General features: G+C 45.3%; 1 protein-coding gene across 1 annotated transcript in view; it reads left to right on the forward strand.

Annotated features, from left to right (window-relative positions):
• Window positions 1–1083: 1083 nt before the first annotated feature.
• The window catches only part of CWC15 (CWC15 spliceosome associated protein homolog), a 46904-nt gene continuing 20470 nt past the window's right edge, over window positions 1084–27517 (forward strand). The window contains exons 1-5 of the mRNA XM_073582966.1: window positions 1084–1212; window positions 3700–3841; window positions 6399–6511; window positions 8185–8267; window positions 9698–9808. Of these exons, the coding sequence (XP_073439067.1) occupies window positions 3711–3841; window positions 6399–6511; window positions 8185–8267; window positions 9698–9808 (438 nt within the window). The 5' untranslated portion in view covers window positions 1084–1212; window positions 3700–3710. The remainder of the gene's footprint in view (window positions 1213–3699; window positions 3842–6398; window positions 6512–8184; window positions 8268–9697; window positions 9809–27517) is intronic.

Here is a 27517-nt window from a genome sequence, read left to right on the forward strand (position 1 = left end):
TCAACCCCTTGGCTGTCTTCAGTTTGCCCAGGTCTGCTCTATGGGGCTCCTGGAAATAGCCGAGTGCAGCGATCAGCAACCCCACAGGGAATGAATGGAGCAGCGGTTGCTAAATACTAATGTGGATAAAAATGACCTGTGCTGCTGATCGGTGCAGGTCCCAGAGGTCGGACCCCACTGTTTAATTTTTCCTGTGGATAGGTGATAATTGTTTTCACCAGAGAACCCTTTACCCTGGTACCATGATATCCGGATGAATGAAGAGGCGCATCTACACTGTGGCCCCGATTCATCATTTGCATTTTTTTTAAAGTCACTTTCCTTCTGTGTCTTGTGGCATTAGATATAATTTTGCCGCCAAATAATGCTGCACGTAATTCATCAATTTGGTACAAAGTCAAAAATTGCCTTTCTTCCTGTCTTATGCTGTTTATTTTTTTATACTTTTGGCACAAAAATTCCACCAAAATTCTGGTCTACTCAAAATGACACCATGGGCGACTGGAGAGAAGTTGCGTAAATCCTCCGAAAACATCTGGAATCGCTGACCTTCGCCCACAAAGCAGAAAACAAAGAAAAACAGGCGAGCACAATTATAATAGACTATAACAAGGCACAAACAGAATAATAAATTAGGGGCAAACTAAAAAAAAGTGCAAAACACAAAAGTAGTCAAAATCCAGGCAACGATGAGGCCTAGGACTCAAATGTGGTAGTGGGGAACGTCTTATACCAATGGGTGGAGCAGCCGTGGACCCAATATTTTGCTCCTACTCAACTTTACCCTCCACTTTCCAGAATCTCCCTTATGTTCCTTTTAAAAAGATGGCAAGTTTGTGTGTTTGAGCCATTGCAATGAATGAAGGGTGGAGCAGGACTGCAGGATCTATGGTTAGAAGCCACAATCAGAAATAATTAGGTAAACACCAGCCTGTAATCATTTTATTCATTTCCAGTTACAATCACACTATATTTGTATGGAATATATATATATATATATATATATTTTTTTTTTTTGTTGTTCTTGTACGCTAAGGGAGAAATGCCCCTATCAAAGATGGCGGCGTCACAGTTTCCTGTGACGTTTCTCCCGGCGCCGGATATGTTAGGAGAGACTCTTCTGCGTCGCTTTGTATGACGTCACCAGTCTGATTCCGGTTTGTTTTTTTTTATCGGCGCAGTGTCCGAGCTGGAGGGACGGGAGCCTGCGGGGTAAGTGTACAGCGGATGTGTCGTGTCTGTGTGCCAGCTGCACTCGGTGCAGTTAGCTCCTGCCGTGTCCACAAGGAACATGTGCTGACATCTTTGGCTTCTGTATAGACATTAGGCTGCAGAGGTGGGTGATACCTTCCCCTCTTGGTAGTGTCTGGTCTCTGGAGTGAGCCATTTCAGTGAGGGTGCTCTATAATAACCCCTAGTGGCAGTAAGTAAGTACACCCTCCTCCCCCCAGACATAGATGTAGGAATTACACTATAGTCTATGGAGAGCTAAGCAGTTAGCTACTTCCTGCCTGACTCCTGCCTACACCTTGTAACCTTTAAAGGGGTTATTTTATTTGTTTACTGCTTTGCAACACTCTGGACCCATTCATAATGTGATTATAAATGGTGACCCACCCCTGTATGATAAGTTAAAGGGGTTGTCCAGTTTTGGGGTTCCAGTCTGCAGATCTGTGACTGCAGATTTGTGCATCCTGACAGAGTGCATGGTGCTCGCTGTCCGGATTCTCCGTTGTTGTGCCTTGAGCAGGTGGGCGTATGATTCAATGCATGTGATTTGCATACATGGGGTCACGTGCCGACAAAACGTGTGGGGTCTCGCTCAATACAAGTGAATTGATTAATATTTATTATAGCGCCATATTACATGTGAGGGGGTATACATAATACATACATACAGGTACAGTAATCTTAAACTATACAAGTCACGACAGGTACAGGACGAGAGAGGACCCTGCCCGCGAGGGCTCACAATCTACAAGGGGTGGGTGAGGATACAGTAGGCGAGGGTAGAGCTGACAGTTTGGTGGATCGGTGGTTACTGCAGGTTGTAGGCTTGTCGGAAGAGGTAGGTCTTCAAGTTCTTTTTGAAGGTTTCCATGGTAGGCGAGAGTCTGATATGTTGTGGTAGAGAGTTCCAGAGTAGGGGGGATGCGCGGGAGAAACCTTGTATGCGATTGTGGGATGAGGATATAAGAGGGGAGTACAGAAGGAGATCTTGTGAGGATCGGAGGTTGCGTGCAGGTAAGTACCGGGAGACGAGGTCACAGATGTACGGACGACTCAGGTTGTGGATGGCTTTGTATGTCATGGTTAGGGTTTTGAACTGGAGTCTTTGGGTAATGTGGAGCCAGTGCAGGGATTGACAGAGGTGAGAGGCTGTGGAATAGCGGGGGGACAGGTGGATTAGTCGGGCAGCAGAGTTTAGAATAGATTGGAGGGGTGCAAGAGTGTTAGAGGGGAGTCCACAGAGCAGGAGGTTGCAGTAGTCAAGGCGGGAGATGATTAGGGCGTGGACTAGGGTTTTTGCAGTTTCTTGGTTGAGGAAAGTACGGATCCGCAAAATATTTTTGAGTTGAAGTCAGCAGGAAGTGGAAAGGGATTGGATATGTGGATTGAAAGAGAGGACAGTGTCAAGGATTACCCCGAGGCAGCGAGCTTGTGGGACTGGAGAGAGAGGGCAGCCGTTTAATGGATAGGTCCGTTGTGGGGGGGGGTCACGTGAGATGGGGGAAGTATGATTAATTCTGCTTTGTCCATATTAAGTTTTAGAAATCTAGCGGAGAAGAAGGATGAAATAGCAGACAGACATTGTGGGATTCTGGTTAGTAGGGAGGTGATATCTGGTCTAGAGATGTAGATCTGTGTGTCTTCAGCATAGAGGTGATACTGAAAGCCATGAGATTCTATGAGCTGTCCGAGGCCGAAGGTGTAAACGGAGAAGAGTAGGGGTTCTAGGACTGAACCTTGCGGGACTCCGACGGATAGGGGGCGCGGTGAGGAGGTGGTGTGCGAGTGGGAAACGCTGAATGTCCGGCCTGTTAGGTATGATTGATGCCAGACATGTCTACTCGGATTGTGGCAACAAGTATGCAGATGAATTACTTGTGGTCACATGACCAGAATCCTGACTGTGCGCACTGTGAGGATTCACAAGTCTGCCGTCACATAGTGACTTCAGGTTTGAGCCCTAAGCCTGGACAACCCCTTTAAGGAACACCTACTCAATGCACTGCAGTGCAAAGAGTTCCTGCCACTGTATGATTTCCTGCAGCAGTGACCTCATGCACATTCATGTGACCGCTGCATCCAATCATTGGTCTCCACTGACCATCGCTGATGCCTGTACGAATGACACCACGCCGCTCAGGTCAGTGATTGGCTACAGTGGTTACAAGGATGTACATGATGTCATCACTGCAGCGAAGTGGATGTTGTAACGTGAATGTTGATAGTGAAAGTATGATGATAATCTTAGTGGCGTCTCAAACTGACAGATTCCCGCAGATTTCTATAAACAGAGCGGTGCTGCTCAGAACGCTGTGCCCCTTTCCTTTACATGGCTCTATGGAGTGATGGGGATCCCAGATGTTGGATTTCCTACTGTTAATTATGGGTTGTTAGACATTATGTTTGTGTCTTGGGCCCTGTAAGTGCCCATGTCATAATGGCCGCACCTTTCTTCTTTTTATGAAATAGCCACTTAGAGGATGACGACCGCAGCCAGGCCAACGTTTGAGCCGGCCAGAGGAGGCAGAGGAAAAGGGGAAGGAGATCTTAGTCAGCTGTCCAAACAGTATTCCAGCCGAGACCTTCCGTCACACACAAAGATCAAATACAGGTACTGCACTATGTATATCGGGGTATATTCTGGCATTATGCAAACAAAATGATTCATTATGACGTTCCAGATCCCTGCTGGCTGTCAGTGAAAGTAATTAGTGCCTGTTTCAAAAAAAACATTCATTTTTTTTTTTTTTTGCTATAGATCCAAAATACGCTAAAGAGTAGATGACCATTTATATGTTTGTTTTTCCATGTTTAAGTGCCCTTACAATTACAAGCGGCCAATAAGGGGTCCAAGTCCTGCGACACCCACTAATATTTCCAATGCTCCCTCCCCTTCTCAAAAGGTACACAGTTCGAAAAACTGGAGCTCCTGCCTGAGCGTGCACATAGCGGGGTAGGGACAAAACAGAAAGTGCAAGCTTCATAGCTTTCTGTTGACTCCCTACCCCACTATGTGTGCACTCAGCCAGGAGCTCCAGTTTGCTGAGCTGTTCTCCTCTTGGGAGGGGAAGGGGGGTGTTTGAGTGATCAGTGGGGGTCTCAGGACCCGAAAACCACACCGATCTGCTTGTAATTACAAGGAAAATTAATTATGTAAACACAGTAGAAATGTTTAGTCACTCTTTACTTATTCTGTATGGATATAGATAGGATGTTACCAGCTATACAGTGGGTACGGAGAGTATTCAGACCCCTTTAAATTTTTCACTCTTTGTTTCATTGCAGCCATTTTGTAAATTTGAAGAAGTTCATTTTTTTCTCATTAATGTACACTCCGCACCCCATCTTGACTTAAAAAAAACCAGAAATGTAGAAATTTTTGCAAATTTATTAAAAAACAAACTGAAATATCACATGGTTATAAGTATTCAGACCCTTTGCTCAGACACTTATATTTAAGTCACTTGCTGTCCATTTCCTTGTGATCCTCCTTGAGATGGTTCTACTCCTTCATTGGAGTCCGGCTGTGTTTAATTAAACTGATAGGACTTGATTTGTAAAGGCGCACACCTGTCTATATTAGACCTCACAGCTCACAGTGCATGTCAGACCAAATGAGATTGAGTATCATGAGGTCAAAGGAACTGGCCAAGGAGCTCAGAGACAGAATTGTGGCAAGGCATAGATCTGGCCAAGGTTACAAAAGAATTTATTTAGTGCTCCAGGTTCCTAAGAGCACAGTGGCCTCCATAATCCTTAAATGGAAGATGTTTGGGACCACCGGAAGTCTTCCTAGACCTGGCCGTCCAGGCAAACTGAGCAGTCGTGGGAGAAGAGCCTTGGTGAGAAAGGTAAAGAAGAACCCCAAGATCACTGTGGCTGAGCTCCACAGATGCAGTAGGGAGATGGGAGAAAGTTCCACAAAGTCAACTATCACTGCACTCGCAGACTATGAGAAATAAGATTCTTTGGTCTGATGAGATAAAGATAGAACTTTTTGGTGATAATTCTAAGCGATATGTGTGGAGAAAACCAGGCACTGCTCATCACCTGCCCAATACAATCCCAACAGTTAAACAGGGTGGTGGCAGCATCATGCTATGGGGGTGTTTTTCTGCTGCAGGGACAGGACGACTGGCTGCAATTGAAGGAAACGTGAATGCGGCCAAGTACAGAGATATCCTGAATGAAAACCTCTTTCAGAGTGCTCTGCCGAAGGTTCACCTTCCAGCAAGACAATGACCCTAAGCACACAGCTAAAATAACAAAGGAGTGGCTTCAGAACAACTCTGTGACCGTTCTTGACTGGCCCAGCCAGAGCCCTGACCTAAACCCAATTGAGCATCTCTGGAGAGACCTGAAAATGGCTGTCCACCAACGTTCACCATCCAACCTGACAGAACTGGAGAGGATCTGCAGGGAAGAATGGCAGAGGATCCCCAAAACCAGGTGTGAAAAACTTGTTGCATCATTCCCAAAAAGACTCATGGCTGTGCTAGCTAAAAGGTGCTTCTACTCAATACTGAGCAAAGGGTCTGAATACTTATGACCGTGTGATATTTCAGTTTTTCTTTTTTAATAAATTTGCAAAAATTTCTACATTTGTTTTTTTTCAGCCAAGATGGGGTGAAGAGTGTACATTACTGAGAAAAAAATAAACTTTTTTGAAAAATGGCTGCAATGAAACAGAGTGACAAATTTAATGGGGTCTGAATACTTTCTGTACCCACTGTTTATAATCTATCATGTTTTATGTTATATATACACGTGAAGGGGGATGGGAAATGACCCATATTTCCACATATTTTGTTGTACACCACGCATGATGTAATTTAAATAAAGTTTCGCTTTTGTTTTCTGGACTTTATATTTATGGCAAACCTGAGGTTATTCTTTATCGGTGTTCAGTAGTGAATAACCCCTTTAAACAGGTAATTATAACTACAGCAGGCGGGTTATTGGCTGTGTATTCCAGCTAACACTGGCTGCTGATTGTGCAGTCACAGCTCCGTCCTGCACCGTTCCGTCCGTATTCTGTAACTACACTACACTTTGGATGACTTTGTACGTCCACCTGAGGGGCTAAATATGTGATCAAGTGAGATCCAGAGAGACAATTATTGGCATTGGACAACAGTGTTTATCTGTAATGCTGCCTGTGTTCGTAGACAGACCACCCAGGATGCCCCCGAGGAGGTGAGAAGCCGTGACTTCAGGAGGGAACTGGAAGAAAGGGAACGCGTTGTTGTGAGAGAGAAGAGTAGAGACAGACCGCCCAGAGGTAGAGCTCTTTATATGGATAATTTTTTTTTTTTTTTTTTCCCCTCAAGTATAAAGGGTTATTCCCAACATTGAAAGTTATTACCTGCCTGCAGGATAGGGGGATAACTTAGTGACTCAAACAACAGGGCTCTGTCCTAAAAACGATGACAGTGACTCAAGTCGGCACTCCACTCAAGCGCTATGGGACTGCCAGTGAAAGCCAAGTGCTCCACCACGTTAAGCAATACTAGTAGGAATGAATGGAGCGGTGCTGCGGTCGCAAGGAATGAATGGAGCGGTGCTGCGGTCGCAAGGAATGAATGGAGCGGTGCTGCGGCCGCAAGGAATGAATGGAGCGGTGCTGCGGCCGCAAGGAATGAATGGAGCGGTGCTGCGGCCGCAAGGAATGAATGGAGCGGTGCTGCGGCCGCAAGGAATGAATGGAGCGGTGCTGCGGCCGCAAGGAATGAATGGAGCAGTGCTGCGGTATGTGAGGCCAACGCTCCATTCTGATAGGAAACTTATCCATCGATGCCTTTATAGGAAGGTGATACCATTCAATGTTGGGAATAACCTTTTAGGACAAGTCATAACTTCCTAATAGACCATTGTGATCCTGCGTCACTGAGCAATGGGCCTTATGGGGGACTACAGGGGGCACAGTCTCCATCACTAATCGTCTAGACCAGGTTCCTCTTGAGCGGGATGTCAGACACTTGTGCATCTACATGCCTCATGATTGCTGGTGAGGTGTGCAGTATTTGCACCACTATAAACGGTAGCGAGTACAAATAAAAAATAAAGCTCATTAGTTTTAAACGATCCTCATGTTGAAACCATGCGTTGTGTAATTTTCACATTTTTCAGGATCTCCGCTTGGTGGCATTGTATAGTTTACGGTATGGTCATGTAATGGTGCGGGGCTCCTGGCAATACATCCAGATTTCTGTTTTGCAACGCACCGTGCACCTGTGTGACCAACACTTGACTAAGGTTTTCATCCACTGGGGTTTAGTAAAGGGGGGTCTTGATTCACTGACTGCAAACAGAGATTTTGTAAACTGAGAAAAAAAACCAAAACATTAATTTTGTAATATGTTTAAAAATTAAAAAAAAAAATAATAAAAATGAGTCCCATATGTCGCTTAAAAAAAAAAGAGGCAAGTTTATTCAATAACTGAATCAGACAAATATTTAAAACTTTAGAAATTTAGAAGGAAGAGAAAACCTGTAATGTGCATACATGGGTTAAAATGAAAGGGATTGTCCCAGTGATAAAACAAGTGGAATCACTTCTGATTATTACTGTTGTGATATTGACGCTATACACTTGTGGCGCCCCCTGCTGTTCTTTTGATTTTCTTCATGATTGTCCACCTCAAGTAGCCAGTGCTGGTGCAATGACGTCACTTCCAGTTCTCTGATAGCTATTGGCTGCCTGCAGAACTACTTCTATGGGTACAAGAGGATGATTGTGATAGGATGGATCTACTGCGCATGTGCGACCACCAGCACTGGACACGTCGGGTGGACGTTCTGAGAGTGATCTCAACAGCAGGAGGCGCCATAACAAGCACCTGAGATAACCGAGAAATGTAACATTTATTTGTGGGACGATCCCTTTAATAATTTTATAATTCTTCATTGTTTCTATCATGTATTTTAATCGTGTCCCTTTTTTTTCTATTTTAGAGCACACGTCATCTGTATCCAAGAAACCTCGTCTAGATCAGATCCCAGCAGCCAATCTAGACGCCGATGATCCGCTGACTGATGTATGTATGTCTGTTTTCCAGTTTTTACTTTTAGTCATTGACTGATCAAGGAAAAATCGTGGATTTCTGGTGCCATTACCGGACCTCATTGTGTCCCTATGGCGTCTCTTCAGAGAGAAGGAAGTTCTAGTCCTCTTCCTCTCTGAAGACATGACTTGCACATTTAATTGCCCAGAGGATCACGCCATGCGTTTAAGTCTAATACTGGCATGCCACTCTCCACAAGGAGAAACCTTACCCCTTCTTTCCCTACGGCTGAAAGAGTTGTTGTGTGGAACCCAACATTGGAAATCCTGCACTAATTGTGCAAGACTTACCTCTGTAGGAAACCAGTGATGTTAATGTGAGGAATATTTGTTTATGTGGGATAGGATCTATCCTTAAGATGAGACACAAATATCAGAACAGTGGGGGTCCAGCACCCGGCACCCACGTGTACAAAGTGTAATACCACTCCGGGGTACCACTATAATTATTGACAGATTTTTATCAACAGCCTCTGAGGGGGTCTTCATCAGCCATATGTGAAAATGATAAGTGATTGCTATTAAGCGATGAACGAGGGTCCAGGACCCCCCCCATTTGTCACTATAATTTTCCTCATACAACAATGTTGCAGGCGACACACTATGCAGGAAACCACAACGCCCTCATTCATTGTAATGGACGCTCACAGATCTGAGTGCAGTGACTTACCCTAGCTATGTGCCATTGCAGTAAAAAAAAATGCGAATCTTGCTTTACCAAGCATATAAGAGTATACACTTGCAGCACAAAAGGGACATACATTAACCATTTATTTGCTGTTCTCCTGCATGGCTGCATTTGAGTAGAGCCATTGTGTCCCGCAATATATTGTTGGTTTTTTTTGTTGTTTTTTTTTAACCATTTCACCCTCCCCCTTGGAATTTACGTCCAGTTTTTCAGTACATTTTTCAGTAAATTAAATGTTGTCGTTCAAAACTGCATCTCGTCCCTCAAATAAATCCCAATATGGCCATGTTGATGGAAAAAGAAAGAAAAAAAAAAAAAAAAGGATGTCTTAGACGAAGGGAAGAAAAGAAAACTTGGAGATATTAAAAATTGCTTAGTTGGGAACTGGGAAGGAATATAATATTGGCGTGCCCCCCCCCCCCTGCTACTGGGTCTCCAGTATTGTTTGATAACTACATGCGTAAAGATGAATTTTTATGATCAGATTACATAGAAGTGAGGGGTGAGATGAAATCCTGGTGACTTCAGATTAATCAGCAATTGATGTGATTTCTTATGTCCTTGCAGATTTATTATAGGGAGTAGAGGGGTCCTGCAGGCTCTGGGATGGGAGAGAGGAAGGCACACGGGATACACGTTATGGTTCCTGGAAGCCTCCGTGAATGGAGATGATCTCAGAGGGTTCGTTGAATTCTTTTGTTGGCTTTTCTCTTTAGGAAGATGAAGACGAAGACGACTCAGATGATGACGATGATGATGACACCGCAGCCCTCCTGGCAGAATTGGAGAAGATTAAGAAGGAGCGAGCCGAGGAGCAGGCCCGGAAGGTGAGCTGTATTGAGTCCTTCTTTTTTTTTTTTTTTTCTTGTGAAAATTAGAAGCAAATTCTGCTCACTTTCTAATCATTCTTGTGTTTGTAACAGAACTTAATAGTGTGATTTTCATAGCCCCGTGATGGCGTTAGTAGTCATTTGCCGCTGTGATAGTTGCTCTCATTCACTTGTAAAAAGGAGGGAACGTTTGTAACTAGAAAATCGGATTAAAGGGGGTTGTCTCATCATTTGTTGTCAGGAGCGCACCAGCTTCTTGCTTGCTAAGGGTCCCGTTTCACTTAGCGACGCACCAGCGATCTCGACAATGATACGACCTAGTAGGGATCGCTGGTATGTCGCTAAATGATTGCTAGTAAGCTGTCAAACAGGCAGATCTCTCCAGCGACGCAGCAACGATCCAGCGATCAAACACAGCGATGCGCGCTGGCCAGCGGGACGCTGGCGACGAATAAAATGGCCCAGGACATTCCTGCACGATTAGCGATATCCAGCGGGGGGGCAGTTGCCGCTATGTGTCACATGTAGTGAGATCGCTGTTGCGTCACAAAATCTCGCTGTGTGACAGGGCCATAAGGGCTGCACGCTTCAGATTGACGGTTCGGACAATTAGTATGGTTGCCCCTGATCCAATCTGTGTGCTTTTGGGGCAGTTTTTCTTTAGTTGCATTTGAGAAATACAGCAATCCGACGAGCTCCAGAACAAACGAAAAGAACTTCTAAGCATTGCACTGCTTGACGAAAACACCTGCCTCGTCTCTCGGCAATGAGCTGTAAATAATAAAATAAAAAAATCTCTCTCCATGCTTGAGAATAGAGAGGATTTTTTTTAATAACAAGTAAGTTGCACTTTTGTGATTTTTACCCATTTGAAATAAAAATTATCATTTATTGTATAGATTATAATGAAGTGTCACTATTTGCCATTTATGTGCTTAGAAGCTTGGTTATCTTGGAACTGGGAACCTATTTGAGTTAGGTTATTATGTTTAGTTCCGTGTATTACGGGTAGATCAGCCAAAATGAAATATTGATGATCGTAAGCGAATTTCTTTATCTGCGTTTACTGAAGCTCTTCTTGGCTTTGCTGTTTACCGCAGATCACGTTTCAGCATTACTGTGTAGACTGGCAGAGTCAGCAGAGTAATCTCATAATCATTGGAGGCCAAGGTATTTAATAACAGATGACAGGTTTATTGTACGGCTGGAGACCTAAATATTACTGTGCACAGATCAGCCAGCTTCAGAAGTGCTGCGCTCCTGCCCAGAAGCCACTGCTGATAGACTGCAGAAGTGGCCGGTAACCTAGGAAATGAAGAGTAAAATTAAAAATGGCTCCATTTTTGAGATCGGAGAGGATTTTTACTAACGAATTGCAAAGTGGCTTTTATACAAGCACCTTGCAATTTTAACCATGTATGATATTGACAATGACACTTTAGGAAACTACAAGTATCCGTCATATATGCTGCATGCATGTCCTTCGCCCGGTTGGTCTACTCATGAACTTCAGGCTTTGTCTCTATTTAATTAAAGAGTAATATGGAAATAATAGAAGCTGCAGATAAGGCCTGTTTCACATTTCAGTTTTTTCTGTCAGTCCAAATCAGTCAAAATAGCGGAAAACGGATCCGCAGGCGGACTGACAGAAACGTGTGGCAGAGGATCGGCGGATGTACGGATCCGCTGATGGTGAAAATTTAAAGGAACCGCGCCTGGGAAAAAATGAAAAAAAAAATACCGGTGATGTAGTGTTCTCCGGGAGCGGCCGTAATCTCGCGGGAGCCTCGGGGCCGTGATCGGCTGTGTCGGGGCCGTGGACATACGGGAGCAGCAGCCGTGATGTGGGGGATTTCGCTGGAGCGGTAAGGAGAGAGAGAGAGAGAGATTTTCATCCAGCAGCCAGACAGAATTGCGGGTTAAAACACAGAATAGCGGATCCGGAGGGAGAAAAAACATTACATGCTCCGTTCGGTCAGGTCAGCGGACGCCAAAATATTGGCGGATCCGCAAGATGCTACCAGGGCTGTGGAGTCGGTAAGCCAAACCTGCGACTCCTCAATTTCCCTTACACCGACTCCACGACTCCGACTCCAACATATATTGCTTATATATAAGTGAAAAATTTATTGTAGTACAATGTGAAAATCAGACATTTAATAATTTTTACAATACAATAAATCAAGATATTTAGATAGAACATAATATATATTTATTGGAATACAACTTTAGAACACAAACTGTAATAAATTGTAAATATGTAATATCGATTTACATATATATATATATATATATATATATATATATATATATATATATACACTCACTGGCCACTTTATTAGGTACACCATGCTAGTAACGGGTTGGACCCCCTTTTGCCTTCAGAACTGCCTCAATTCTTCGTGGCAGAGATTCAACAAGGTGCTGGAAGCATTCCTCAGAGATTTTGGACCATATTGACATGATGGCATCACACAGTTGGCGCAGATTTGTCGGCTGCACATCCCTGATGCGAATCTCCCGTTCCACCACATCCCAAAGATGCTCTATTGGATTGAGATCTGGTGACTGAGGAGGCCATTTGAGTACAGTGAACTCATTGTCATGTTCAAGAAACCAATCTGAGATGATTCGAGCTTTATGACATGGCGCATTATCCTGCTGAAAGTAGCCATCAGATGTTAGGTACATTGTGGTCATAAAGGGATGGACATGGTCAGCAACAATACTCAGGTAGGCTGTGGCGTTGCAACGATGCTCAATTGGTACCAAGGGGCCCAAAGAGTGCCAAGAAAAAATTCCCCACACCATGACACCACCACCACCAGCCTGAACCGTTGATACAAGGCAGGATGGATCCATGCTTTCAAGTTGTTTACGCCAAATTCTGACCCTACCATCCGAATGTCGCAGCAGAAATCGAGACTCATCAGACCAGGCAACGTTTTTCCAATCTTCTACTGTCCAATTTCGATGAGCTTGTGCAAATTGTAGCCTCAGTTTCCTGTTCTTAGCTGAGAGGAGTGGTACCCAGTGTGGTCTTCTGCTGCTGTAGCCCATCTGCCTCAAAGTTCGACGCACTGTGCGTTCAGAGATGCTCTTCTGCCTACCTTGGTTGTAACGGGTGGCAATTTGAGTCACTGTTGCCTTTCTATCAGCTCGAACCAGTCTGCCCATTCTCCTCTGACCTCTGGCATCAACAAGGCATTTCCGGCCACAGAACTGCCGCTCACTGGATTTTTTTTCTTTTTCGGACCATTCTCTGTAAACCCTAGAGATGGTTGTGCGTGAAAATCCCAGTAGATCAGCAGTTTCTGAAATACTCAGACCAGCCCTTCTGGCACCAACAATCATGCCACGTTCAAAGGCACTCAAATCACCTTTCTTCCCCATACTGATGCTCGGTTTGAACTGCAGGAGATTGTCTTGACCATGTCTACATGCCTAAATGCACTGAGTTGCCGCCATGTGATTGGCTGATTAGAAATTAAGTCTTAACACACAGTTGGACAGGTGTACCTAATAAAGTGGCCAGTGAGTATGTGTGTGTATATATATATATATATATATATCACTATGTAATAAACTATGTAAGTGGCAAAAAACAGTTTTCAACAAAAATATACTAAGAAATAGAATTGCCTCCATCAGATCCTCCTTCATAGATGACCTCAAATCTGACATAATAATTTTAAGGCCAGAGAACAACCTCTCTACACTAACTTGGGTTGGAGGCAAAGCCGTAACCACATGGGCAACATCTCTAACAATTTCCAGGTATAAAGGAATTGCCTCATGAACAGTCAGTTTTGATGAACGGTTGAATTTTTCTTTTTCTTTGAGAGCAAGTGAAACATTTTGCTGAAATATGGTCAATCTGCTTGCTATAGGAGACGGAGTGAAATCTTTTTCCTTGCGGCAACGCTTTGCCTGCTCCATATCATCCAAATACTTGTCAAAGTCAAACTCCTCATCTGATAAGGATGAAGATATGGCAGCAGTAGCACTGTCAGGAACCCGAGTCCTCTTGCACCTGGCAGTCCTCCCGTAGGCCACTCTTCCTAACTGCTACCTCAGTCAGAGCTTCTTTTCCTTTAGTAAGCTGTTGATCATCAAGCAGTATACGATGACTTGGGTCCACATAAACAGCTGCCAGAAAAATTTTATTTTACTCTTCGCCACGACAGCACCCACTGGAGGTATCGGATCCGCCCATTTGGAACAGGAAACCCTACAGGAAAGATAAAAGGGGCGGTCCGCCTTTCTCCTCCTCAGTTTTGGTTTCCTGTTCCAAATGGAGCAGGATCCTGCAGGATCTTACCTGGGCCATGCATCCGCCTGTGCGGTCTCCTCGGGAACGGCAGGGGCTGCGGTCCGGAAGCAGCGTCGGGGGAGATTCCGTTTGACGGCTCCCCCCTCGTCTGGTGGCATAGTGGTAATGACCGGGTCCGGGGAGGGCCGCCCGGTCTTACCAGGGAGCGGGCCGGGCCGGTCCGGCATCCGGGGGATCCCCCCCCCCCCATCGGTGGGGATATAGCGTGGAGGTGAGGCCATGAGCGCGCGAGCCGCGCGTGTGAGTAGCGGTGGCGCGGGAGCCGGCCGGCGCCCGACGCTCCTATACCCCGGAAGTAATGGTTGAACTTCCGGGGTAGGATGGTGATGACGCGGCGCATGCGCCCTGTGACACGGCGACTTCCGGGGGCACGACAAGAATAAAGATAAAACAGCGCTGCATCGTTGGAACCATGTCGTCCCCCGCAGAGTCGCAGACCCCGGCAGGGGATTCAGCTGGGGGCAACTCCACCAGGGACCGCAGCGCCAGGACAGAGACTGCCCGCAGGAGCGAGGCAGCAGAAACCCGATCCAGACCGTCTCAGCCATCCGACCCGGTATTAAGCTTCACTGGGTGAGTGTGCAAAGTATATACTCTACCTATTAAGCTAACCTCCTCCCTCTCTTTACCTTTGACCTCCCACTTCAGCCAAAGAAAAAAGAAAAAACTAAACATAAAGAATGCGTATTGTGTTCAGAGCCTCTCCCTGACTCCTACCCCAAAAAACTCTGCAAACAATGCATGAAAGAGACCAGGCAGGGGTCGACGATATCTTCCAAAGATATCCGAGCCATAATTAGGGAGGAAATACAAGCCATCAACCGCGCCAGCACTCCCGCAGAGTCCAGTCATAAGAAACAGGTCATTGTTAGTTCAGAGTCAGAGGAAGAACAGGAGTTAAACTCAGGCTCCGCATCCACGTCCTCATCGTCATCCTCGGAGATGGAAGGACGCGCATGTTTTCCACTGGACAGCGTAGATAACCTTGTAAAAGCGTTTAGAAATACTATGGGGTGTGAAGAGGAAAAGGGAGCCCAAACCGCGCAGGACATTATGTTTGCGGGATTGGCAGAAAAGAAGAGGAGATCATTTCCGGTGATACCGGCAATTAAGGACCTCATCAAAAGAGAGTGGGAAAAACACGACCAGAGGGGTTTTCTCCCATCAGCTTCAAAACGGAAGTACCCGTTCACTGATGAAGATCTATTAAAATGGACTAAAGTACCAAAGGTGGATGCCGTCATATCCTCCACTTCCAAACAGACCTCGATCCCGGTCGAGGACGCAGGATTGTTAGCAGACCCATTAGACCGAAAGGCTGAATCTTCGCTCAAAAGGTCCTGGGAATCCACCACCGGGGTATTCAAACCCGCAATAGCCAGCACATGTACTGCTAGATCAATGCTGGTATGGCTAGATCAATTAGACCAGCAGATTGAGCAAAGAGTGTCGAGGGAGAAACTGCGTGCAGCCATCCCGTTGATAAGAGGTGCAGCTGCCTTTATGGCAGACGCTTCAGCGGACACCCTAAGACTGGCAGTGAGGTCGGCAGCCCTGGTGAATAACGCCAGACGCGCGCTGTGGATAAAGAGCTGGAAAGGGGATGCACAATCAAAATCCAAAATTAGTGCAACCCCATGCGAGGGTGAGTTCCTCTTTGGGAAAGCCTTAGACGAAATTCTCGCCAAGGCAAAAGAAAGGAAAAAGGCCTTCAGTGATTCTCCCATTCCGTTTTATAGGAAAACCTTTAAGAGACGGCCATTCGGGAGAAGAAGACAATCGGACAGAACGAATAGATGGGCCACGAAAGACGAAAAGCAGAAGGGTACCATCTTCAGAGGGCCAACATATAGGAGAGATAAAAATTAAGAGTTTAGACCCACCAGTTGGGGGTAGATTAAAATTTTTTTTTACCAAGTGGAAACAAATTACGTTAAACCCATGGATTTTGAACATAATCAAGGAAGGAATAAAGATTGAATTCCTTCGGATCCCTTATGAATTCTTTGTTATAACTCGCCTTAATTCCTCACTTCAGCAAAAGGCTCTCAAAGACGAGATTCGAGTCCTACTAGCTAAAAAAGTTTTAGTTGACGTCCCTGAGGAACAACAGGGTAGAGGCTTTTACTCTCCCCTGTTTTTGGTGTCTAAACCAGACGGTACGTTTAGAACCATTATTAATTTAAAGAAGCTAAATTCATTTATAAAAAATTATAATTTCAAAATGGAATCAATTAGATCCACTATAAAGCTTCTTTTCCCAAATTGCGTAATGGCAGGGATTGATTTAAAAGATGCTTATCTCCCTATTCACAACAGATTCCAGAAATACCTAAGAGTCGCATTGGAAGTCGAGGGAAGGATTCGTCATTTCCAATACGCGGCCATGCCCTTCGGGCTTTCCACGGCACCAAGAATATTTACCAAGGTGATGGCAGAAGTGATGGCCTACCTTCGCCAAAAGGACACACTAATCGTGCCATATCTAGACGACTTCCTAATAATTGGGAATTCAGTCAAACAATGTACTGAACGCGTGACTGACGCAATCTCCTCTTTTCAGAGCCTTGGCTGGATCATCAATATCCAAAAGTCCAGACTCGATCCGCAATCTCTCCAGACATTTCTAGGATTTCAACTAGATTCCTTGACCCAGAGATGTCTACTACCTCAGGTAAAAATCACCCTCACAAAACAAAAAATACAAGCAGCTATAGATAAACCACGTGTATCCTTGAGAGGAGCAATGTCACTATTAGGATCACTAAATTCTTGCACCCCGGCAGTCCGGTGGGCCCAGTACCATGTCCGTATGCTACAACACCAGATCCTCCAAGAGGATAAGCGACATAGTGGTCATTTGCAGAGCAAAATAACCCTGTCACAAGAAGTCTTGACTTCCCTAGAGTGGTGGTTAGATGATGACCATTTATGTTCAGGAGTTCCATGGGTTATAGTTCCATCCTGTATCGTAACCACCGATGCCAGTCCCCAGGGCTGGGGAGCCCACATGGAGAATGGGTTTCATCAGGGAAGGTGGAGTAAAGAGGAATGCGATTACTCATCTAATTTAAAAGAACTGACTGCAGTGTTCTATGCTCTATACAACTTCCTTCCGCAGCTCCAACAGAAGCATGTAAGGATCCTATCGGACAACACCACCACAGTGGCCTATATAAACAGACAAGGAGGAACGCGATCAGAGACTCTGATGTCTTCAGCGGCAAGAATTTTAAACTTAGCAGAAAACTATTTTTTGTCCCTCTCGGCCCTTCATATCAGAGGCGAGAGCAATCAAAAGGCAGACTTCCTAAGCCGACACACTCTACGACAAGGAGAGTGGTGCCTCAATCGGAACGTCTTCAGGGACATAGTAGCCTCATGGGGACAACCCGAGGTGGACCTTTTCGCCACAAAGGAGAACAGGCAGATAAAAACATTTGCCTCCCTATCTCCGTCAGATCACCCAGACATACTGGACGCCTTTCTAGCTCCATGGAATTTCAACCTGGCGTATGCGTTCCCTCCATTGATCCTCCTACCTCAAGTAATTCGGAAGATCAGAGACGACAAAGCAAGAATAATCTTAATAGCACCGTTCTGGCCAAAAAGACCGTGGTTTTCGTGGCTGCAGATTATGTCAATAACAGATCCTTGGATCCTTCCGACTGCCAATCTACTCTCCCAAGGCCCCTTTTTCCACCCTCAAGTGCTCAGCTTGCACTTGACGGCGTGGAATTTGAGAGGCAGTTATTGAGGACAAGAGGATTCTCGGAGTCCTTAATTACTACACTACTACAAAGTAGAAAACAGTCCACAACCCAAATTTACACTAGAATATGGAAAAAATTTCTTCAATTCCATACAGTACCTCATACAGCAGAAGTTCCGATAATCCCAATCTTGGAATTTCTGCAGAAGGGGAAAGACTTAGGCTTAGCAGTAAATACACTAAGAGTACAAATATCGGCATTAGGAGCACTATATGGCCATAATATAGCAGGCAACAAGTGGATAACTCGTTTCATTACAGCATGTGAACGAATAGCTCCAATCCACATACCCTCCGTCCCTACATGGGATCTAAATCTGGTCTTAGACGCCCTAACGGTAGACCCCTTTGAGCCGATCGACACAATACCCTTCAAATACTTAGCACTTAAAATGGCCCTCTTAGTATCACTGACCTCAGCTAAAAGAGTGGGTGATATCCAGGCCTTGTCAATAGATCGACCTTTTTTCCAAGAATACCAAGACAGATTGGTATTAAAACCAGACCCTGCCTACCTGCCAAAAGTGGCAACAAAATACCATAGATCTCAGGAGATACTCCTCCCAACCTTCTATAAAAATCCCTCTACTCCGGAAGAGCAGAAGTTCCATACTCTGGACGTCAAAAGAACTGTCCTAAAATGTATTGAGAGGTCCAACAGTTGGAGGCAGAGTAGGGCCCTATTTGTTTCATTTCAGGGCTGTAAGAAGGGGTATGGAGTCACGAAGAGCACCATTTCCCGGTGGATCAGAGAGGCCATTCGTTTAGCCTACTCCGCAAAAAACGAAGATCCTCCAGGGAACATCAGGGCGCATTCCACCAGGGCAATGGCAACCTCTTGGGCGGAAAAGGGAGATGTTCCGATTGAAACTATATGTAAGGCGGCAGTTTGGTCATCCCCTTCTACCTTCTATAACCACTACAGACTTGATCTTTCATCAACCTCTGACTTAAGCTTTGGCAGGACTATCCTTGGCACGGTGGTCCCACCCAGGTGATGGTCTCTGGAATCTCTCCAGTGGGTGCTGTCGTGGCGAAGAGTAAAAAGCCGGATTGCTTACCGGTAATGCTCTTTTAATGAGTCCACGACAGCACCCGCTCACTTCCCCCCCTAAAGATATCAATAGTTAAAGTATATTAACCAAATAATGGATAAGAAAGATGTTAAAATAAGAGAACATTGCCTAATCCTTGGCGGTCCTTCTGGTACTCTGAAACGTAAAACTGAGGGGGAAAGGCGGACCGCCCCTTTTATCTTTCCTGTAGGGTTTCCTGTTCCAAATGGGCGGATCCGATACCTCCAGTGGGTGCTGTCGTGGACTCATTAAAAGAGCATTACCGGTAAGTAATCCGGCTTTTTCCAATAGCTGTGTCTCTCTCCGTTTCATTGAAGCAGAAATGCCATCTGCGATTAAACAGCAAAATAGCAAGTTCTTCCACTCCCTCTTGAAAATGCCAGGAGTTAAATCCTCAGCTTGTAATTTTTTAGTCACGGTAAATGGGTGATGAAGCAATTCCTTCAATTCAGCCACCTGTGTCCATTGGCCTTCATTTAGGGTTACCTGAGGGTTCGCCATATCTATAAGAAACGGTTTTAGTTGATCAACAATTGCCCTTTCCCAGCACGTCTCTTCAAGATGGAATCAATTTTAGGGGTTCTGGCGGCAATAACCAATTTCCTCACTTTTCGAATCAGATTTCCGGCATGTCCCTCTTGCAGACTATCTCTTATTGCCAGCTGCAGCGTGTGCACAACACAGCGCATGTGATGAATAGGAAAGTGTTTTGAAGCAGCTTCAACAAGATCATCTATTTCTACAGTATAATTTTGCTGTTCTTCTGTTGTAATATCTGTTTGCTCCTCAGTTACATGAACAGCACTGTGGCCTTCCATCTCACACATACTGAATCCTAAATGTTCTTCTAGCTGTTGTTCATTACTCTCATTCATCAGTGTAATTATACTTATCATGTTTGAAGCATTGTCCGTTACAATAGCAAGAACCTGTTCTTTTTTGAGTTTGTAATCTTGCAGAACTCTTTCCACTAAGGCTGTGTGCACACACTGCGGATTCTGCTGCGGTTCCGCAGCGGATTTGGCCGCTGCGGATCCGCAGCAGTTTTTGCTGCGGTGTACAGTATCATTATTCCCTATGGGAATTAAAAACCGCAGTGCAGACGGTGCGGATTTTTCCACACGGTTTTTCTGCGGTTTTGAAACCGCAGAAAGAATTGCCATGTCAATTCTTTCTGCGGATTCCGCTGCGGTTTTCCATCTCTTCCATTGAGGAGATGAAAAACCGCAGAGCAATCCGCAGGTAAAACCGCAGGTCTTTTGACCTGCAGATTTACCTGCGGATTTTACAAAATCCGCGCGGCCAAATCCGCACTGCAATCCGCAGCGTGTGAACGTAGCCTAAGGCCTGGAGAAACTGGCTGCTGTGATGAGCTTTAGTATCTGTTACTGCCATCGTGTTGGTAACAATTTTTGTTGTCACAAACTTATCGATTATTGATGGCAAAATAGTTCACTCTGTGACGTGTGCAGGCATCCATTTTATGAAAGCAACTTTTGAGAGTCTTTTTAAGATCTTCCTTTTGTTTAAGGGCTTCTTCAATCACTAATTTTCTAATACTTTCTCTTTCCAGAGAAACACCAAGTTTGCGGCCATTTCTCCATTAAGAGCTGTAAAAGCTGGTCGTGCAAATAATGATACTGGTACACCGTCCTTCACCACAAGCTGTATGAGCTGTCTTTTACACATATTTGCTGTCATTGTTACAGTAACTGTGTCACAAAATATCTTGTTAATGATGTTTGAGACGCTCTTTCCTCCTCCTTTGCCTGGCAGGAAGTGTTAGTCTGTGTGCTATCCGGCTTTCATTCTTTTTGGTACAGATATGATATGGATAGACAGATATGGATAAATGGATAGAGCAGATTTCTAATCTGCTTTTGCTATTGAAAACATGATCTATGAGCTCAAAAACCTTTCAGGTGATGCAGTTTTTTAAAAAGCTGATCTGCTTTTACAGCTGAAAAACGTATCCTCAAAAAACGCAGCAAAAACGCTGTGTGTGAATGTGGCCTTAGATCAGGAATAGAACAGCCATTTATAGGACATTTCATAACTTTCCCAAATTCCTATGGAAAAATAATCCGCACATTCTGCATTGAACTACTGTACCCAATTTATTATATATTTTAGGAGTCGGTCCATTTTATACCGACTCCACCAAAATGAACTCCGACTCCACAGCCCTGGATGCTACGGACAGCCATCAGTCAAAATCCGCCGATAATGAAAGTCAATGGGGGAAAAAACAGATCAGCAAAGAAAAATGGCGGATCCGTTTTTTTTCCAAAACGGCGGATTTTGACTGGTGAAAAACTGAAGTGTGAAACAGGCCTAAGACGACTGTAGGCAGTCTGCTCCACATGTGCAATCGCGTACTGTGCGCACATAGGGAAGCGCTCCTGATGTATATGCCTAATGCATCCATAGATTTTACTAGATTTCGGCAGCGTCTTTTTTTTGCCATAGGTTTGGGTTACAAAGTTATTTCTCTTCTCCACTAAAGGTGTAAGTGAGTAGTTTTTAATTAAAACAGGTTTTTGTTGTTCCTGATGTTTTTTCTTTTTTTCCACCAGAGGGCAGTATTTAATCTAAAGTAGATCACTAAATAACTTTATTTATATGTAACAGGTCACCATACGTTATTTATGTTATTGCATTATTGCCTGGCAAAAAAAAGCACATGGTTTTATATGGTGGCTATTCTCTCCGACTTCCCGGTGGTGTAATTTCATCTTGGTACGAGAGCTTCAATGCTTTTTTTCGCATATTGATTAGATATACTGGGTCTGCCTCCAATGACCAGAGCCAATTAAAGACAAGAAACGAAACAAAGATTAAGTATACTCACTCAGGAGTTAAAGGGTTATTCTCAAGTAGTCTCTTAAGCAGCTCAGAGCTCTGCAGTCTCCTCACTTCCTGATTTCTGGGGGCGCGGACTTTCCTCCTCTTTGACCGTCCTGGTGAGCAGTAGAACTGTAGAATTAGTAGAACTATAAAGCTCTGCACAAGTTCTACTATAACACATTCAGCTATCAGTGATTTGTTCTGAGACTGCACTACTATCATCGTATATACACACAGGGATAACAGGGCATTTGAACAAGCCCCTGGCTCAGGACAGTGAGCGCTGTGATCTGCTGTATAGAAATCAGTGCACTGAAGAGAGCTGGCTGGGATGTTAAGAGTTAACCCTTCTCCTAGAATGTAGCTACTGCTCACTTTCTTCCGAGCTCCGTGGAAACGATCTGTACACTATGTAAGAAAAAGTCTCCTGCAGGAGAATGACTGCAGAAAGAAAAAAGCAAGTCGGCCGCAAATTTGCTTATTTTCCCACCATCTAATTAAACTAATTTATTCACGTCAGACCTTAAATAATCTGATTCTGATGGTACTTGTGGTGCCGCTGTAGACCCACCGTTGACCACTCATTTATTTTGACCCAGAAAGTTGAGTACATTATTGTATCATCCTATGATCACCCGCAGGTCGTTTGTGCGTAGTGGGGCAGCATCGTGATGACTCTTCACCTTGTTCACGTTTGTTTCATGCTTGTTTTATTGTATTCACATATCAATACTGTGGACTGATTGTCCTCTGATGATGTGTACTTACAATAGGTTGTCAACATCATATCCATGGGGATCCAGCAACCTTCGCCCCCATCGATCAGCAGTTTGTAGCTCCCATGGTGATAAACTGGATGAAGCCAGAACGCACAGCTCTGCGACACTGTGTAGGAGCCAATCTTGGTACTGCAACTCGGCTACTATTAAAGTGAATGTGATCTGAGCTGCAGTGCACCGGAAAGGCCACTATGTGGTGTATGGAGCTGTGCTGTTTCGGCTCCATACAGTTTGCATCCGCCACTGATGCAGCTGATCGTGGGGGGTGGGATCTGGGTGTTGGACCCTTACCAATCTGAGATTGATGACCTACCCTAAAGCCCCGTCACACACAGCAAGATTGATAGGGAGATCACTGCTGAGTCACAAGTTTTGTGACGCAACAGCGATCTCAGCAGCGATATCGCTGTGTGTCACAGGTATCAGCGACCGCCCCCCTTGTCAGGTATCGCTGATCGTTCTGGAAAGCCCAGGACATATTTTTGATCGTTGGTCTCCCATTGGCTAGCACGCATCTCTGCGTGTGGCAGGCGGGAGATCAGCGAGCTGGTAACCAAGGTAAACAGCGGGTTTCTAAGCGCCGCGCAGCTCTTAGAAACCCACTGTGTACCTTGGTTACCAGCGTGCAGGTGTAGGGAGCTGGTAACCAAGGTAAACAGCGGGTTTCTAAGCGCCGCGCAGCTCTTAGAAACCCACTGTGTACCTTGGTTACCAGCGCGCAGGTGCAGGGAGCTGGTAACCAAGGTAAACAGCGGGTTTCTAAGCGCCGCTCAGCTCTTAGAAACCCGCTGTTTACCTTGGTTACCAGCGTGCTGGTATCTAAGGTACACAGTGGATAACTAAGCGACGCCCTCGCTTTACCAGCGTCGTCGGTAGTCCTCATCACTGGTGAGATCTGCCTGTTTGGCAGCTCACCAGCGATCATGTAGTGACACGCCAGCGATCCTGACAAGGTCATATCGTTGTCGGGATCGCTGGTGCGTCGCTATATGTGACGGGGGCCTAAGGCCAGGTGCAGACGGCCACAGATTCTCTCATCGGACAGAATTGAGACAATTATGCAAACCACGCTCTGATCAAATTTCTCAACCTGCCCTAAGGAACTTGTGATCCTTGCATAGGCCACCAACATCATAGTAGTGGACAATCCCTTTTAATATGGTGTATTGTTTGTGCAGAAAAGAGACTATAATAATAATAACAATCTTTATTTTTATATAGCGCTAACATATTCTGCAGCGCTCTACAGTTTGCACACATTATCATCACTGTCCCCAATGGGGCTCACAATCCCCAGTCCATCAGTGGTCAGTCTTGTGAAACTACATGCTGACGGGGCATGCTGGACATTGTAGTGTCACTACAGCTGGGGTTCTACAGGTTTCTGACCCCTTTTACTCTGGATGCAGTCTCTAGGCATTGTGACCCATTAGGCTGAGCCCCCTTTTGCAAGAGCCCCCTACCTACAGTCGCTCTTATCAATGACACCTGCAAAGACACTTGAGATATTCCAGAATATTTTACAAATTTCCCTAATTTGAGCCTGTAGTCCTGCCGCTTGACGTGTCGTCCTCCTGCCACCTGCGTTTTGTCCGCATGTCCCCCAGCCGCCCGCTTGTCCTCCTCGTGTCCTCTGGCCGCCCGCTTGTCCTCCGCGTGTCCTCCAGCAGCCCGAACACTCTGATTAACATTCCTGTCGCCTGACAGCAGCAGAAGGAAACACTTTCTCATTCCTTGGTAATCTAATCTCCCAGCGACATATTCTGCACATTACAGATGGGACACAAGTGGATGGCACGGCAGTGGCATGTAATTGGATCAGCCGCCCAAGTAATCGCTGCTAATGTTCAGGGTCTCCGGAGTAACCTTGCAGGGCTGTGACCATACAAATTTTATGTCTAGTTGTCGATTACGTTAAAGGATTAGTCTTGTCTAGTAAGGTGGCATATCGCAAGGAATCGGCCCTCTGGGACCCTCCTCGATTATCAACATAAAGGGGTAGCAGCATCAGTTCAGCGTGGCATCCTCTGTACTGTTTTCTTCCTGCACAGTGCTCCTAGTGGCTGTGCAGAGAACTGCATCTTGCACCCATTTACTCAGATGGGCCCACCACAGTGCGCTGCTGCGCCTGAAGTTGTTGATTGCTTGACCTCTGCAGGGATCTCGACAGGAGTCTGTCCTGTCATGACGCTGCTCCCCCCCCCCCCCCCCCCGTGTCTGTTGCCGCTGATTTACCATTTAGAGGGAGTGTCTTCCTTTTGTATGAGGACAGATTGTTTAGCCTGTGGAGGTCTGAGGCTAATGACCATGATCTGGTGTCATTGGGGGAAGTTTTATGTGACTGCTCATTGCCACTTCAGGAGATGAGCAGTATTACGTGAGAACCCCCAGCCATGACCTCTGTATGCATGGGACAGCACTCGTTAACACCTTCCCTCCCTAGGATGTAATAGTACATCATAGTACAGGTTACGTCTGCTCCACACAGGGGAGATGCTGGCTGTGTTATACAGCCGGTACCTGCCTCCAGCAGCAGCGACCAGAGCTCTGATTGCTGCTGGATGACATGTTTAAATGCATCTCACGGCGGCATTTTAGTGGCTCGGCCCTGGAGGGGTTTTAGTTCGGGTGCCCTTCGGCCTCCTCACAATGTGGTCGTAGGGAGCCGATGTGTTGCCGTTCTGAATTGGTGCTGCTATAAAGCCCAGTCAAAGGTCTGGCTTTATAGGAGACCATGATTTTATCTGTATGGTTCAATAATGAGGCATTGTAATATATAGTACAAGCAATCAAAGCATTGCAGGCTCAAGTCTGTGAAAAAGAAAAAAAATCAAGTGAAAAGTTAAAAAAAAAAAATCATTAAATTTTAACCATCCGGTCCCATCCAAAAGTGATATTCCTCATCACCGCATGAAAGCCTGATCTATCAGAATATAACCTTTTTTAAACCCATATGGTAGGTGCTGTAAAGAAATGAAAAATGGATGCTGCAGACTTGCAAACAACAAGCCCTGGTACAGCTATGTGGATGGAAAAGTAAAATGGATATGGTTCTTGGAAGAAGGAGAGGGGAAAAAAAAAGGAAGAGCGAAAAATGAAAATTTTGCTTTATCATTAAGGGGTTGGAGTAAAGGCGGCTGCGCTGTAATACTGGACACGGCCAAAGGGCAAGAGTGGCGCTGTTTCTGGGGGAAAAAGAGCACAGCCCAGCTATTGTAATTCTAGAAGTCCCTTTAAGAATGACCTATCGGCCAAGACTATGGAAAAGCCACTGAAAACGCCTCATGAGTGGTCCCAAATGACAGCCAGGGCTCTGCTTCTTGAGATGACGCGATTTTGGTGTCTTGCTGCCATTAATACATTGCTCGTGTCACTGAGTTGTAATGAGATCTCTGCCGGCACGTTTCCGTCACGGGAGCACAGATTTTGCATCAAGCATGAAGAAAGCGTCTCCGACGGCGGGCCTGGTCCCTGTGTGGTCATGTACGGGGGCCACAACCAAAGGCGACGAATCGTTTCCCCATCACTACCAGTTCCGTAATGGAAAAGGAAACGTCCATTTTTGGCCTGACAAGATCTGCCGCTCTCAACCATCACATATCTCCTTGAAGCTTTTTACCACTCTACTCCTAAAAGACATGTCCAGCAGCCATTTTGGGAGGGGAGATTGGGGCAGAGGAATGGGGAGCTGTTTGTAAATAGCAACAGTTGCTATGGACATTTCCAAAATGTCTGCTAGATGACTGGTTGCTCTGGCCTACTGCTCCACTTTTACTCTTCGCCTATTGTGAGAAGTCTCCCTCACAGTTTATAGGGCGGTAACTAAAGCTGTCCAGTACTATGTATTTCTGGGGACTCGAGTGCTGAGCTCCCCGCTGATGGCTCAATCAGAGGCGCTGTGCTGAAGGGCCCACCAAGAATACGGGGCCCATACACCCACGAGCTTAGGCAGAGTGATTCTGACCCTTGTTTTGACCGATCAAATTATTAAAATGTTTGGTCAACCTTTAACTTTTTGAGAGAACATTTTCCATTTCTACATATGTCCCACCCGAAAACAGTGCCCCCATAAGCAGTGCCAATCAGTCGCCAGATTAATTAAGATCATTGTTGCTGCCCTTAGCAACCGCAAACCAGCTTGTATTTCTAAAACTGCTGTGGTAAAATGAAAGCTGTGCTGTGATTGGTTGCTATAGGCGAAGAAAAACTTTTGTTGCTTATAGCAGCCAATCATAGCACGGCTTTCATTTTACCATAAAAAAAAATTAAGCTGATGTCTGGTTGCTACAAACAACAAATATTTTTTTTTTTTTCCTGTCAATAGACTGTTATTAATTAATGAGGCCCACTGCCTCCATTCCATTAAAGGGATTTTCCAGAATATATACCTTGATAATCCTGTCTGGAATGTTTGATCGGCGTGGCTCCTCCTCATGGATCCCAGCCAATCAGTGTTCCTGCCGGCACAGCCTCTCTTTTCTTCTTTACACCTTCACAGCACCATACACACAAGTGGTACCTGCGGATCTTCCAGCAGATTCAGGGGGTAAAGTCCATGGGAAAGAAATCCATCACCTGCTCCTGTTCCTACGTGTGTTTTGGATCCCCCAACAGAATCTGCTGTAATTCAGCCTTAAGAAATGTTCATAGATCAGTTTCCATTGCAAACCTTTCTCTGCAGTGTTTGCTTCCTCTTTGCTGCTCGTGTTTTACACAGTGGATTTTAAGGTCACAATTGCACGTGGAAAATCCACAGTATTTCTCAGGGCTGTGGAGTCGGAGTCGTGGAGTCGGAGTCGGTGCTCATTTTGGTGGAGTCGGAGTTGGAGTCGGTATAAAATGGAGCGACTCCGACTCCTAAAATATATAATAAATTGGGTACAGTAATTCAATGCAGGA

The sequence above is a fragment of the Dendrobates tinctorius genome, unplaced genomic scaffold (assembly GCF_039654945.1).
Source record: "Dendrobates tinctorius isolate UK_male_01 unplaced genomic scaffold, ASM3965494v1 ptg000075l, whole genome shotgun sequence".
Lineage (NCBI taxonomy): Eukaryota > Metazoa > Chordata > Amphibia > Anura > Dendrobatidae > Dendrobates > Dendrobates tinctorius.